This window comes from Corticium candelabrum, chromosome 7 (genome assembly GCF_963422355.1).
Source record: "Corticium candelabrum chromosome 7, ooCorCand1.1, whole genome shotgun sequence".
Lineage (NCBI taxonomy): Eukaryota > Metazoa > Porifera > Homoscleromorpha > Homosclerophorida > Plakinidae > Corticium > Corticium candelabrum.
In genome coordinates this window covers 7291786-7304714 of record NC_085091.1, presented here as the reverse complement: position 1 = coordinate 7304714, position 12929 = coordinate 7291786, and the positions used below count along the sequence as shown (strand labels likewise).

Genomic DNA, 12929 nt, shown 5'->3' with positions numbered 1-12929 from the left:
ATGTTTACAACCTGTTTAAGTCTAAAAATGTTTAAGAATAATCGCGTCTCCACTAGCGTTAGACCTGTTTAGTTAACTGTAAACCTAAACAGCTTTTGCTAGACATGATTCAGAGGTAGTTTACCGAAAGTGGTTTAGGTCTAACGGTCACAGGATAGAAACGCGCGTTCCACGACGATGGATGTTAGTTCTTTCGCGCTGTTCTTTCTTTTGGAGACTATTGGAAGAAGACAGAACTAGGCAATGCCAGAGAGTGCGTAGACTGATGCAGAGGGTCAGGAGAGAACGATTTCGGCGAAGACAGAGACTCATGTCTCTGATGGTTTTTCAGACGACCAGAAGACGATCTCCGACTGTTTGGCGCACAAGAAACGAATTCGCGCGGTACAACAAAGTCCCAGATAGTTCTTTTATTAATAGCCCAGGACAAGTGGCTAAACATGAAACATGTCAGGGGCGTAGCCAGGCATGTTTCGACGTTGCCCGGAAACCCCCCAAGAGGGTGGGTGTGTCTACTGCATTGCGTAAGCCCTTTTTCCGATTCGCGAAACTGTAGGTCTTTAGAAAAATAAATTACGATGAAGAAGCGAGAACAGTCGTCGCTACTGTCACTGTCGTTTGGTTTCGTCAAGAGAACGGAAGATGAAGCTGAAACAACAGGTAACTCGTTTGTTGCCTGTATTTTGCGCTACTAGGTTATTTGTAGGTCAGTTGTGAAGCATGCATTATGGGCTAGCTGACCTGCACTTAATTCATCAAATAGAGCTCATATCAATCTTTGTCGCAACAGGCCTCGGCTGTCGTTTCCGTTTGTCTTCCGCGTCTTCTTCCGTACTTTCTCCACCGACTTGCAGTGAACAGTCAACCCCGGTTCATTCAGCAGCCTGCTGCTCCCAGTCTAACAATTGCCCTGACCTAGGAAGGTACAGTACGAATTATCTTTGCTCACTCACTGATGAAAGGAAGTACTGGCTTCTCACTAACGCCTTCCGGCCAACTTCCGAATTCAAGTTTCCTAGCAAGAAAGAGTACGGTAAAATCAGGTCATTTCAGCATCCATGGTTAAGAGAGTACCCCTGGTTGGCCTACTCTCGGATTTTCGATGGGGGCTTCTGTGTGAACTGTGTTCTCTTTGCCAAAGGCCGCTTGTCCCTTGGACAGTTGGTAACAACTCCCATGACATGTTTTACTCGTGCGAAACAAACACTTCAAGAAAACAATGTGCAGGCGACTCACAGAGTAGCAATGGAAGATTCTGCAGCATACATAGGCCAAATGGAGGACGGACATTCGTCTGTTGAGCAGCAATTGCAAACTCAAGCTTTCGATGTCATTCAGAGAAACAGAGCCATTTTGAGGAGTATTCTCAAAGCAGTTATATTCTGTGGTAGGCAGAACATTGCTCTAAGAGGTCATTGTGAGAGCAAGCTTGCAACAGATGAGGAGTCTAAGCATGTATGCAATTCTAGGAATTTTCAAGCACTCCTTTGGTTTGGTATGGATGCTGGTGATCAAATTCTCAGGGAGCACCTTGCAACTGCACCTAGAAATGCGCAATATCATTCTCCAACTATCCAAAATGATTTAATTGCAGCTACTAGCCAATGGATACAGAAAAAAATTGTTCAGGAAGTTAAAGAAGCCAAGTTCTTTGCAGTATGTGCAGACGAGGCTGCTGATGCAGCCAACAAGGAACAGCTTGCACTCATCATTCCGTTTGTTGATAAATCAGGTCTTGTTCAGGAACACTTCTTGGAGTTTTTGCATTGTGCTTCTGGCGTTAGTGGTGAGGCAATTGCCCAGAATATACTGTGTGCACTGGAAAAGCACTCCCTTGATGTCAATAATCTACGCGGACAAGGTTACCACGGAGCCGGGAAAATGGCGGGAAAGTATCAAGGAGCTGCTGCTCGCATTCAGCGTATTCATCCTAAAGCAATTTATGTCCACTGTGCAGCTCACATCCTCAACCTATGTATCGTTGCTGCTTGTAAGGTGCAGGGGATTCGCAACATGCAAGGCACTTTAGATCAGATCTACCTTTTCTTCAGTTTGTCTCCAAAACGAGAACAAGAGCTTCAGGTACATATAAAAGAGCTACATGTAGATCAAGGTCGAAGAACAAAACTGGTTAACACATGCAAAACTCGTTGGGTTGCCAGAATGGAATCTTTCCAAGTTTTTATGGAGCTGTTGCCTTCGGTAGTCACTACACTGGAAGTTGTCAGCACTGGTCAAGGTTGGAATGCAGAGCCATCTAGTAAAGCTGCAACTCTTCTGACTTCAATCACGCAGTTCGAGTTTGTAATGGCGTTAGTAGTAGCACATGCCTGCTTTGACTTTGTGAAGGGTTTGACAGTTTCCTTGCAAGGCAGATCCCAAGACATCTGCTCCACCTATGTTGAAGTTGATAGCGTCAAGACTGCTCTGTATGAAGTAAGAGAAGACATCGATATTTTCACAAAACATTGTACGCCACTGCAGTTGGTTTGGCGGAGACAATCAATGCTTCATTGCCTTCAATTCCACGCCGTTGCGCTCGACAGACTTTTAGAAGTAATGTGCCGTCCCTAACCCCGGAAGATTACTATAGAAGGGATTTAACAGTTCCATTTCTGGATGAAATGATAGCACATATTAATAGTTGCTTCTCTGAAATTCAGAAGAAGTTGACGGACGATGGCTCTGTCGCACGTTCCGTCTGTCCTAATGAGTCCAGAGCATGAGCAGAGCACGACGGACCTTGCACACCAGCTTGCCTAGTTCTACGCGGACGACCACCCCAATCCATCAACATTTCAGCAGGAGCTACACGTAAGGAAGTGTAAGGGGAAGAGCTTCTCAGCTGAGTGACCTTCGTCGCTTTCAAAGTCTCTTTTCCATGCTGATGAGACTATGTTTCCAAACATCCGCCAATTGTTGCGAATTGTCTCTACCTTGCCAGTCACCAGCTGTGAATGCGAGAGGAGCATTAGCGTTCTACGGAGGCTTAAGACATACCTGCGTACAACAATGGCTGAGAAGAGACTGACTGGGTTGGCACTCATGCACGTTAACTATGGCATGGATCTGAATTTAGATGAAATTATTAACATATTTTCGAGACAACATCCTCGTAGAATGCTTCTGCAGGATACTTTAGTTAGTGACAAAGAAGGTTCAGAGTAATAGATTATCTTCAGACCAGTTTCATAACAGGGCCGGATCCAGGAATTTTTGAAAGAGGGGGTTCACCTGGTAGCAGTTATTTATAGCATTCTTAATTTTCTCTTTGCTAATGGAATTATATAAAATTATTGAACCACGCCTATTGGAAAAGAGGGAGTTGCAACCCCCTGAACACCCCAACTGGATCCGGCCCTGCATATAGTGCAAATACGTATGACATTGTTGGAGTCTATGCGTACGCACACTCGTGACCTAATACTGGCTAGTGACTGTTAAATATTTAAGTTAGAGGTCAAATCATTAAGTAAAGCTAAATTTACCGGCGATCCACCGATTGCAGGCGTGGCTATTGCTGTATCAAATCCGGAAATCCCCTTTCCATATTTTGGGGCATTCCTGGCTACGCCCCTGCATGTTTAGAGTCTAAACGTGTTTAACGTTAAACATGTTTAAAGAGCAACAAGTGGAGATACAGCCATAAACATTACGAAAGTGATCCTACGGAAGTCTCTAAATGTAAAATGTACATTATGTCAATGTAAGTCTAGATCAGGCCATCAAAAGGACCTCCCTCTTTTTGTCGGCTTGGCTCCGCCACGGGCTAGCCATTGAAATACGGTTTACAGTTTATCTCGCCACTCAATGTGTCCAGTCCCCTCGCGCTCTTCGCGATGCATAGTCCTCGGCTCTGATGCATAGTCTCGTGCAGCCAGCTCCTCCCCCTTTTGACTTCCGTTGGCGGAGTCAATGACTAGAATAGGTTTGAGCCGTTCTCCAGTTCTAGGTATGTCCAGGTTTCCAGTGAATGAATGCGCGCGTTTCCAGTGCTTAACGTGTACAGCAGTGTAGTTACGTAATAAAAAATTAAATGCAAGAATTTAGACTGAAGTTTGGATCACTGGATCAATCCTAGAAGTAAGCCTTTACAAAATCATCATTTTTGGACGCTTCTAATAACATAAACTTGCAAATAGACAACAATAACAACAACAACAAATCTAATGATTTCTTGGTATATTTGCTGTTTTTTGCACGCGTATTACACGCCTAGTAAGTTATAGAAATCACAATGCTAATTGCTTCTTCACAATCAGAAATTGAAATTGTCTGGCAATTCCAAACGAGACACGTCAATGTCATCGGGTGACTGTGGAATCCATTCGTCTATTGAACTTGTTTGCGCACCCCATAGAGGATCAATGTGTGAATAACGCCTAACGGAACAGGAACAACGCAGTGAATACTACAGATGAGAGAATACATAGACTGTATATATAGTAGATATTAAAAGGTGACACGCGCACACACACGCGCGCGCGCACACACACACACACACACACACACACACAGACCACACACACACACACACACACACACACACACACACACACACACACACACACACACACACACACACACACACACACAGACCACACACACACACACACACACACACACACACACACGACAGACAGACAAACAGACAGACAGACTAGCTTTCAATTAAGCTCTTGATGGAAATTTCTGTGGATTTGAAAAATATATGTATTTGACAGAAAGACAGAAACAGACAGACAGACAGACACACACACACACACACACACACACACACACACACACACACACCACGCACGCACGCACACACACACACACACACACACACACACACACACACACACCACGCACGCACACACACCACACCTTCGGCTGTTGGCTTCCACCACGCATAGGCTACAGAGGCGAGTTCACATGTTTAATGATCTACTAAAGTCCGTTCAGAGAGCCCGTGGAAAATGTGGTTGCCAGATGAGACATATAGGGCGGAAATAATATTGCTATCAACGGACTCTAGCTAGCTAGACCGTCGCTTGTAGGTCAAGTTGTACCTAGACTAGTTACTGTATCGTTGTATTTAGACCTAGACCATCATGCTTCTTTGTAGCTTGTCCGCTGAGATTGTACGTGCTTCTACATTACACTCGTCCCAAGTCCTTTGCGCTGGCGGCTGGGTGCCATGTGCGCTAGCCATCATCACGTGTGCACATCCATCTAGGTCATGTGCAACAACACGTGTTAACCACCTGACTCTAGGAACACGATCACTGTGTCACGAGGAAATGTTCTCGTGAGCAGTGGGACTCAGGGAGGCATGGCTGCACACGCAAAAAGCGTTGACGAATTGAAGGCTAGGTTGGCCAAATTGTTCACAGAAGAAGGTCGTCTGCGTGGTTTATCTTTTACCCCTCGTCCTCATGATGTATTCGTCACTACACTTGCCAAAGCAGGCACGACGTGGGTACAGCAAATTGTTCACCAGTTGAGGACTCGTGGTAGCATGGATTTCGAAGAAATAACGGAAGTGATACCTTGGGTTGAAGCAGCCAGTGATATTGGAATCGACCTAGAGGCAGAGCAAGTGGCCACTCCTCGAGCATTTAAGACTCATTGTTGGTATGATCATTGCCCAAAGGGAGGAAAGTATATTGTGGTTATGAGAAATCCTCGAGCAGTAGCTCCTTCCTTCTACAAAATGTTTGCTGGATGGTGGTTTCAACCATCTGATATTGATGTCAATACCTTTGTCAAGTCATTTTGGCTGGCAAGAGGTAAACCACAGTCGAAATTGGAAAATAGTTCATACTGGCACTTCTATGCCTCGTGGTGGCCTCATCGACATGATTCGAATGTTCTTTGGTTGTTTTATGAAGACATGCTTGAAGATCATCTGGGAGCTGTGAAGAAGATTGCGACTTTCATCAACTGTGGTGCCAATGATGAAGAACTTCATCAGCTAGTGGTGAAACAATCAAGTCTCGAGTTCATGAAGAAACATGTAGTCAAGTATGATGATCATTTGGTAAAGTCCAGGCGCAATGAAGCAGTCGGTTTGCCAAAGGATGCCAGTGGAGCAGCTAAAGTAAACGAAGGTAACAATGAAGCATATAAGGCAATGCTATCACCTGAGGTGATCCAAGCTATTGATGACGCTTGGAAACTCATGGAAGACGTAACTGGATTCTCTTGTTATGAGGATTTACGTAAAAATTCATCATTCACAAAATGAGCATTCAGAGCTAGTGCTGAATAGTTTTTCTAGTTTTGTGTGACTTATATCTGCACATGATCATGGGCATAGCCCCAGTCTATTATGTCACTTGGGCTTTCAATCTATGGTGATATGAAAACTGCACACAAACAATATTTAATCTAGAATCTTGGACACAACATAATTATATATCATAATTAGACACAAATCATTGGTATCAATACCGCGTGTGGGACTGGTCTACTCTGTTGCCCCGGTTCCAGATGCTACTCCCCCCTACCGCACATGACAGGTATATGGGGTCAAAGGAGGAGGAGCGAGCGGGGAAGCGTCTGGGCGCACTGCTAATACAAACGAGTTCAGGGGCGGGAAAGCTATTAAGTCTAACTGCATTAGGTTGCACAATGCAATCGTAATAGACTCGTACCCAGTCCTCCTCGTGCGCTCTCCACGTGTTTTGGCACGTGCTTTTTGTTCCACTACCCAGTCCGCCTCCTCGCGCGCGATCCACGTGTTTTCGCACGTGCTTTTGTTCCACTCGCCAGTGGAACAAAAGCACGTGCCAAAACACGTGGAGCGCGCGCGAGGAGGAGGACTAGGTACGAGTCTACAATCGTAATACGATGTAGGTAACTCATCAGTCAGTTCCATTCGAATAACATCGAAACACTCAGCAAAAACAGGCTAACCACTGAACGACGCAGTGAACTTCGTCTGTACAACAGCAACGACGTGATCGCGGAATCGACTCTGTTGGAGGGCGTTTCTCCAATGGACTGCCAAACACGACGCTGACATCACCACGTTGAATCTGTTCGTCTTCAAACAAGCTAGCGCCTATCATTACAACTGTTACGCCGTGTTCTGTCAAGCTTGCTACCTGGTCTCTCATGAGAGAAAGCAATGACTTGGATGGAAAGAGCAGTCTGCATTACCAAAGACACGCAGAGTGTTGCACACACTTACCATCATGTGGAATATCATAGACTTGCCCTAGCCAGTTCGAAAACATGCGAGAACGTCGTCTCATCGGGCCAGACGACATATCATGTAGGCAGAGGTGCTGCAACGATTTCACAGCTTCGATCACGAATTGAGTACAGCAAACAGTTACTACTGCATGCTTCCGCTATTGAATCATCTGAGGTGGATCTGCGAGGATCAGTCTATGTAGTAGAGGGGTAGCTTCGATTTCTAATTCACTCGGGAAGACCTCCATCGCAAGAAACGCTGCAGCTGTTGTAATACTAGCCTACCTGTGTGCCTAACAACGTTACCTAGCATGTCTAGAATTGTAACCGTAAACTAAGTGGTATTGCTCTTGTTGTAAACCAATCAAAACCACCGCTCGGAGCGAGCGGGAAGTTTCTATTGGTGCGGAGCGTTTCATGTTTAATAGCTTTCCCGCCCCTGAACTCGTCTGCAATATATAGAAGTGCGCCCAGACGCTTTCCAGCTCGCTCCTCCTACTTTTGACCCCGTAAACCTGTCACGTGCAGTAGCACATACCGGAAAGCGTCTGGAGGCTTTCTGTTACTGCATGTGTCCATGTCCATGCAAGGGCGTCACATGGGTCCCAAAAGTGGGGGGGCGAAAATTTGAAGCTGAGATATGTGACGTAATTCATGGCGTCATATATATTAAATTCTTTTTAATATCAACATTACAAAAAGTTTACTAACTATTGTAGAGGAAGACGTCTGTCACAAAGAGCACCAAATTGTGAAACAAGATCATCAATATTACTCTCCAGTTCCTTAGCAATGTCGCATTCGAAGCACATCAGATTTAGCCTCGATTTCCAGGCAGTCCTTCATAGCAGTACTACATCTATGCTGAATCAGCTAATTTAGCTAAAGACAAGCTACACTTCTGTTTAATTAACGTTGAAAATAGAATTGACTCAAAATATAGCAAGCCACGCCCTAAAAAAGTGGGGGGGGGCTAGCGCCCTCTCTAGCCCCTAAGACGTGACGCCCTTGGTCCATGTATGGTATAGACAAAGAAATAAACGTTGATGTTGATCACACTGCAGTAAGAAACACAAATATTCCCTGTTTGCATAAAAAGTATGATTCGGCCGTGGGAGGAATCTTGGCTGTTACCTCTAGTGGATTCTAGTCGACACAGTGAGTGATAATTTAAGTTCCTGTAAATTGGATATCCTACTCTTGTATTTGAGTAGTGAGTCTCTCTATAAACAGTGATACTTCTGGCAGAAATGAGAGCTGCTTGCTACTTTAGTCTTGCAGTGCTGGCAGTATAGAGTTCACACGCTCTAATAGTCTATTTACACCATCATGCTTCTTTGTAGCTACACCAACTTGCCCTGCACGTGCTTCTACATTAGACTCGTGCCCAGTCCTCCTCTGTTACTCTAAAAGTATTACGAGTGCATGTAACCACACGCACACGTGACAGCTAGCGCACGTGGTAAGCAACACAACGCAAAGAAGAGTACAGTACGGTAGTCTATTTCTACAAGTTAACTAATGAGGTACTGTACACGCGGTGGTCACTAACACGTTTATCAATTTGATTAGGTCAGGAGACTCTCTAGGTTAATCCGGGGTAATTCCGCACACTTTTAGATTAGCCGTATCTTCTGCAAGAGATTGCGTCCCGCGTTTACCTGCGTATGGTTTCTTCGTTTACTACTGCAGTATACGTGGACGGCTGTTCTTGGCACCATGCATATATTGCTTTCGGTGGTCCGACCGCGCGAGGATAGAGAAGAGAACATCACGTGATACGGTCCCGTTGCTATCCTCGCGCGGCCGGACCACCGAAAGCAAAGGGAGGCCTAAAAGCTAAACTACCGTATTCGCCCGTAATAACGCCCTGGGCGTATAGAAAAGAAACACTTTTTCTGGGCGTATACTAGGGCATGGGCGTTATTTTGGTCCTAGGCGTATACATGGTCACTAAATGTTGTCGTCTGGCCAGTCATCATCTAAATACTTGAAGACAGAAATACCACAAACGCTTACAATTATCCATTTGCAAGATCTAAGGTACTGGTATCCATTCAGCATCAACATACATGCAGAAACTAAACACTATACACACGTGGTCGGACTGAAGCCCGTCAAGAGCATCAGGGGCGGTAATTGCAACGAAGACATGAGTCTAGCGGCAAGCACTTTCACTCAACATTGACACCAGCTCATCAAACGCACACAGACGGAGACGAATGTTCTGCGGACCCATTTTGCTTTGTCTGCGCCTGCGTATTCTAGGCGTATAGTTGGGCATGGGCGTTTTCTCGGGCTGAAAGTTCTGACCTGTCGCACATGGGCGTATATACGGGCATGGGCGTTATTTTGGTATGGGCGTTATTACGGGCGAATACGGTATACAATCAAGCGGTTGGACGTTTTCTGCATTTGGGTCAAATATCAGGGGTGGGGCTATTCCGCACAGTTGCCGTTTCTCCCTCTGATGGCTGCAAACACTACACCTGGTTGGTGTGTAGTTTACTAACGGTTAGAATTACGACTTGAGCATACACAAAGCAAAGTTAAAGTTTTTGTAGGTTTTCTGTGAATGCTAACTATGGTCCTCCCTAGATATTACTGATTGTGTCTTCTGCTTCTCCTCTCAGGCTCTGCACCGTTCACAAACCCATGTCTGCTTCTTTGATAGTCTTTTGCTTAGTATATATAGCAATTTACAATGAAATGATATGATATCCACTTTGCACCCTACTAGGGCCCCCATAAATGACCAGAAGTTTCCCGTGATCGGCTAATTCAGCTGATGGTTTATCTTCTGCGATATGCACGAGCAGCAATAGTGGTGTATCTATCTTTGGAAAGTATGAAGTCACCAAACAACTTGCTAGCTAAAAAGTTAGACGGTTTGTTCTACAACGTGATGCTCACCTTTGCATGAAAAACACTAGATAAAAAATTCTTCCGGCTCACAAACATAGGTATTTTGCCGCTACCTAAAGCACAGAACGATAACCTATACAGCGCGTGTTCACACGTTCCCTCTTGTCTCCGTTGAAAGAAATGAGAAGTAATTGAATTCAAAGCGTGCAGAAATACCCCGGATTACCTAGTTAGGAACGAGACTACACGGCGTCACGAGGGAAATGTTCTCGTGATCAAGGCCTATAAATCCAGAGAGGTAGCTACGTGTGAGGCATGGCTGCACTTGCAAAAGGCGTTGATGAATTGAAGGCAAAGGGGGCCAAATTGTTTACAAAAGAAGGTCGTCTGCGTGGTCTATCTTTTACCCCTCGTCCTGATGATGTATTCGTCACTACATCTGCCAAAGCAGGCACGACGTGGGTACAGCAAATTGTTCACCAGTTGAGGACTCGTGGTAGCATGGATTTCGAAGAAATAACGGAAGTGATACCTTGGGTTGAAGCAGCCAGTGATATTGGAATCGACCTAGAGGCAGAGCAAGTGGCCTCTCCTCGAGCATTTAAGACTCATTGTTGGTATGATCATTGCCCAAAGGGAGGAAAGTATATTGTGGTTATGAGGAATCCTCGAGCAGTAGCTCCTTCCTTCTACAAAATGTTGGCTGGATGGTGGTTTCTACCATCTGATATTGATGTCAATACCTTTGTCAAGTCATTTTGGCTGGCAAGAGGTAAACCACAGTCGAAATTGGAAAATAGTTCATACTGACACTTCTATGCCTCGTGGTGGCCTCATCGACATGATTCAAATGTTCTTTGGTTGTTTTATGAAGACATGCTTGAAGATCATCTGGGATCTGTGAAGAAGATTGCGACTTTCATCAACTGTGGTGCCGATGATGAAGAACTTCATCAGCTAGTGGTGAAACAATCAAGTCTCGAGTTCATGAAGAAACATGTAGTCAAGTATGATGGTCATTTGGTAAAGTTCAAACGTAATGAAGCAATCGATGTACCAAAGGATGCCAGTGGAGGAGCTAACGTAAATGAAGGTAAAAATGAAGCATATAAGGCAATGCTATCACCTGAGGTGATCCAAGCTATTGATGATGCTTGGAAACTCATGGAAGACGTAACTGGATTCTCTTGTTATGAGGATTTACGTAAAAATTCATCATTCACAAAATGAGCTCTTGGATTTATAGTTATGTGTGGCTAGTGTTAGCACATGATTACGGCCTAGGCCCAGTCTACCTGTCGTTTGTAAGTTCATATGAAAACTGCACACAAATATTATTTTAATCCAGAGTCTTGAACGCATAACTTGTAGAATAGATATAAATGATGTCTTAATACAAGACATATGCCACTGGGATTTATTCATGTCCGTTTGCTACAGAATAGATGTCTTATGGCAGAAATGAAGATCGAGCTACCTGCTAGACAACACACGCACGCATGCGCGCGCGCGCGCGCGCGCACACACACACACACACACACACACACACACACAGAGGAACACTTGTCTACAAGACTCTTCGTAGTGTACGCAGGTTCAGGTTTCAATACTGCTACACTAGGACGCAGGTAGAGATGCCTGCATGTGCTATGTATATGTACCCTTAAACACATCTATGTGTAGCTAGATAGATAGATTGGAGTCCAAGTTGAGGTGCATCAAAGGCCACCAGTCAACGTCATCTTTTCCACCTTTAGTATAACCTCTGATCTTCCCGTTGAAGGAACAACAGCATGTTTCTTGGATGTTGAAACCGAACGCCGGGCTCTTTCCTCAAAACTCTATCTACCCAACTGCTTTTTATTTAATTACATGGTCATTGAAGGCCGTACAAGACACTCTACCAACAGCCATAAATTTGAACCTCTGGAAGAAATCAGTTTGGTATCAGTATTTCTTTGTCAACAGCCACAGTCCCTTTGCCATGTCTTGAACGCTTGCCCTGTTCTGCTCAACCGAGGTCTTTACAAACAGAGACACGATGATGATCTCAAGTTGGTTACTATAGGTTTCTCAAAGATCATCTGAGACCTAACTTTGTTATGACTGTCGATCTTCCTGGCTGGAGCTACAGACTTCCTGAAAGCCTGCATAGCCAAAACTGCTCACCGTCTGGATATTGTCATTTGGAAGGATTCTTTGCAAGCATTCTGGTTCCTCGAGCTCTCCATTTGCTTTGAATCTGCATGTGTTGTACACACTAAAAGCAAGAAGGAGTGTCGCCACGTCCAGCTCTTACACAAGTCCAACAAAAATTTTGATATAGATAGATATGCGTGTCTTCTATCCATGATACATTTCAATAAAGGATCTCTCATATATTTATACAGGAAATCCTATCAGCCAATGGCTGGTCTTCCTAAAAGTTCAGTTAAAAAATTCATATTAAATGTCTACTTTAGAGCTACACACCCTAGACTGGGTCTAAACGTGCACAACAGTGGCATGGCTCTGTTGGTATCACGAGCTCGAGGCAGGGCGACTCCCACTGTGTCACGAGCAACGTTTTCGTCATCTTTACATCCACGTGGGAGGCATGGCTGCATTCGCAAAAAGCGTTAACGAAGTGGAGGCTAAGTTGGCCAAATTGTTTACAAAAGAAGGTCGTCTGCGTGGTCTATCTTTTACCCCTCGTCCTGATGATGTATTCGTCACTACATCTGCCAAAGCAGGCACGACGTGGGTACAGCAAATTGTTCACCAGTTGAGGACTCGTGGTAGCATGGATTTCGAAGAAATAACGGAAGTGATACCTTGGGTTGAAGCAGCCACTGATATTGGAATCGACCTAGAGGCAGAGCAAGTGGCCACTCCTCGAG

General features: G+C 44.7%; 5 protein-coding genes across 6 annotated transcripts in view; 4 read left to right on the top strand and 1 right to left on the bottom strand.

Annotated features, from left to right (window-relative positions):
• The first annotated feature begins 578 nt into the window (after window positions 1-578).
• Window positions 579-2726, top strand: LOC134181802 (52 kDa repressor of the inhibitor of the protein kinase-like). The gene is made up of 3 exons (XM_062649069.1): window positions 579-660; window positions 1142-2436; window positions 2664-2726. The coding sequence occupies exons 1-3, from the start codon at window positions 579-581 to the stop codon at window positions 2724-2726; spliced, it is 1440 nt and encodes a 479-aa protein (XP_062505053.1).
• Window positions 2727-3969: 1243 nt separating this feature from the next.
• Window positions 3970-12929, bottom strand: part of LOC134181923 (uncharacterized) — an 18035-nt gene continuing 9075 nt past the window's right edge. Inside the window, exon 14 of one of the 2 annotated variants that reach the window (XM_062649219.1) lies at window positions 3970-4382. In XM_062649219.1, the coding sequence (XP_062505203.1) occupies window positions 4259-4382 (124 nt within the window). In that variant the 3' untranslated portion in view covers window positions 3970-4258. The remainder of the gene's footprint in view (window positions 4383-12929) is intronic. The other variant, XM_062649220.1, reaches the window with a different exon arrangement.
• LOC134181925 (sulfotransferase 1B1-like) lies at window positions 4902-6422 on the top strand. The gene has a single exon (XM_062649222.1). It carries the CDS (start codon window positions 5318-5320, stop codon window positions 6230-6232), a length of 915 nt encoding a protein of 304 aa, XP_062505206.1. The 5' UTR covers window positions 4902-5317; the 3' UTR covers window positions 6233-6422.
• LOC134182379 (sulfotransferase 1C2A-like) lies at window positions 10294-11505 on the top strand. The gene is given in 1 exon segment (XM_062649776.1): window positions 10294-11505. A coding segment is annotated over 1 exon segment (915 nt). The 5' UTR covers window positions 10294-10365; the 3' UTR covers window positions 11281-11505.
• LOC134182091 (amine sulfotransferase-like) overlaps window positions 12640-12929 on the top strand; it is a 1080-nt gene continuing 790 nt past the window's right edge. The window contains exon 1 of the mRNA XM_062649425.1: window positions 12640-12929. This exon is cut by the window's right edge and continues 790 nt beyond it. Coding sequence (XP_062505409.1) covers window positions 12647-12929 — 283 coding nt within the window. The 5' untranslated portion in view covers window positions 12640-12646.

What these genes read in the sequence shown, in the direction of transcription:
- LOC134181802 (XM_062649069.1), top strand. Translation starts at nt 579, where the DNA reads ATGAAGAAGCGAGAACAGTCGTCGCTACTGTCACTGTCGTTTGGTTTC. An exon ending in AGATGAAGCTGAAACAACAG is followed by an intron (nt 661 to 1,141) that starts GTAACTCGTTTG and finishes TCTTTGCCAAAG; the next exon opens with GCCGCTTGTCCCTTGGACAG. An exon ending in TCAAGACTGCTCTGTATGAA is followed by an intron (nt 2,437 to 2,663) that starts GTAAGAGAAGAC and finishes TCTGAAATTCAG; the next exon opens with AAGAAGTTGACGGACGATGG.
- LOC134181925 (XM_062649222.1), top strand. Translation starts at nt 5,318, where the DNA reads ATGGCTGCACACGCAAAAAGCGTTGACGAATTGAAGGCTAGGTTGGCC.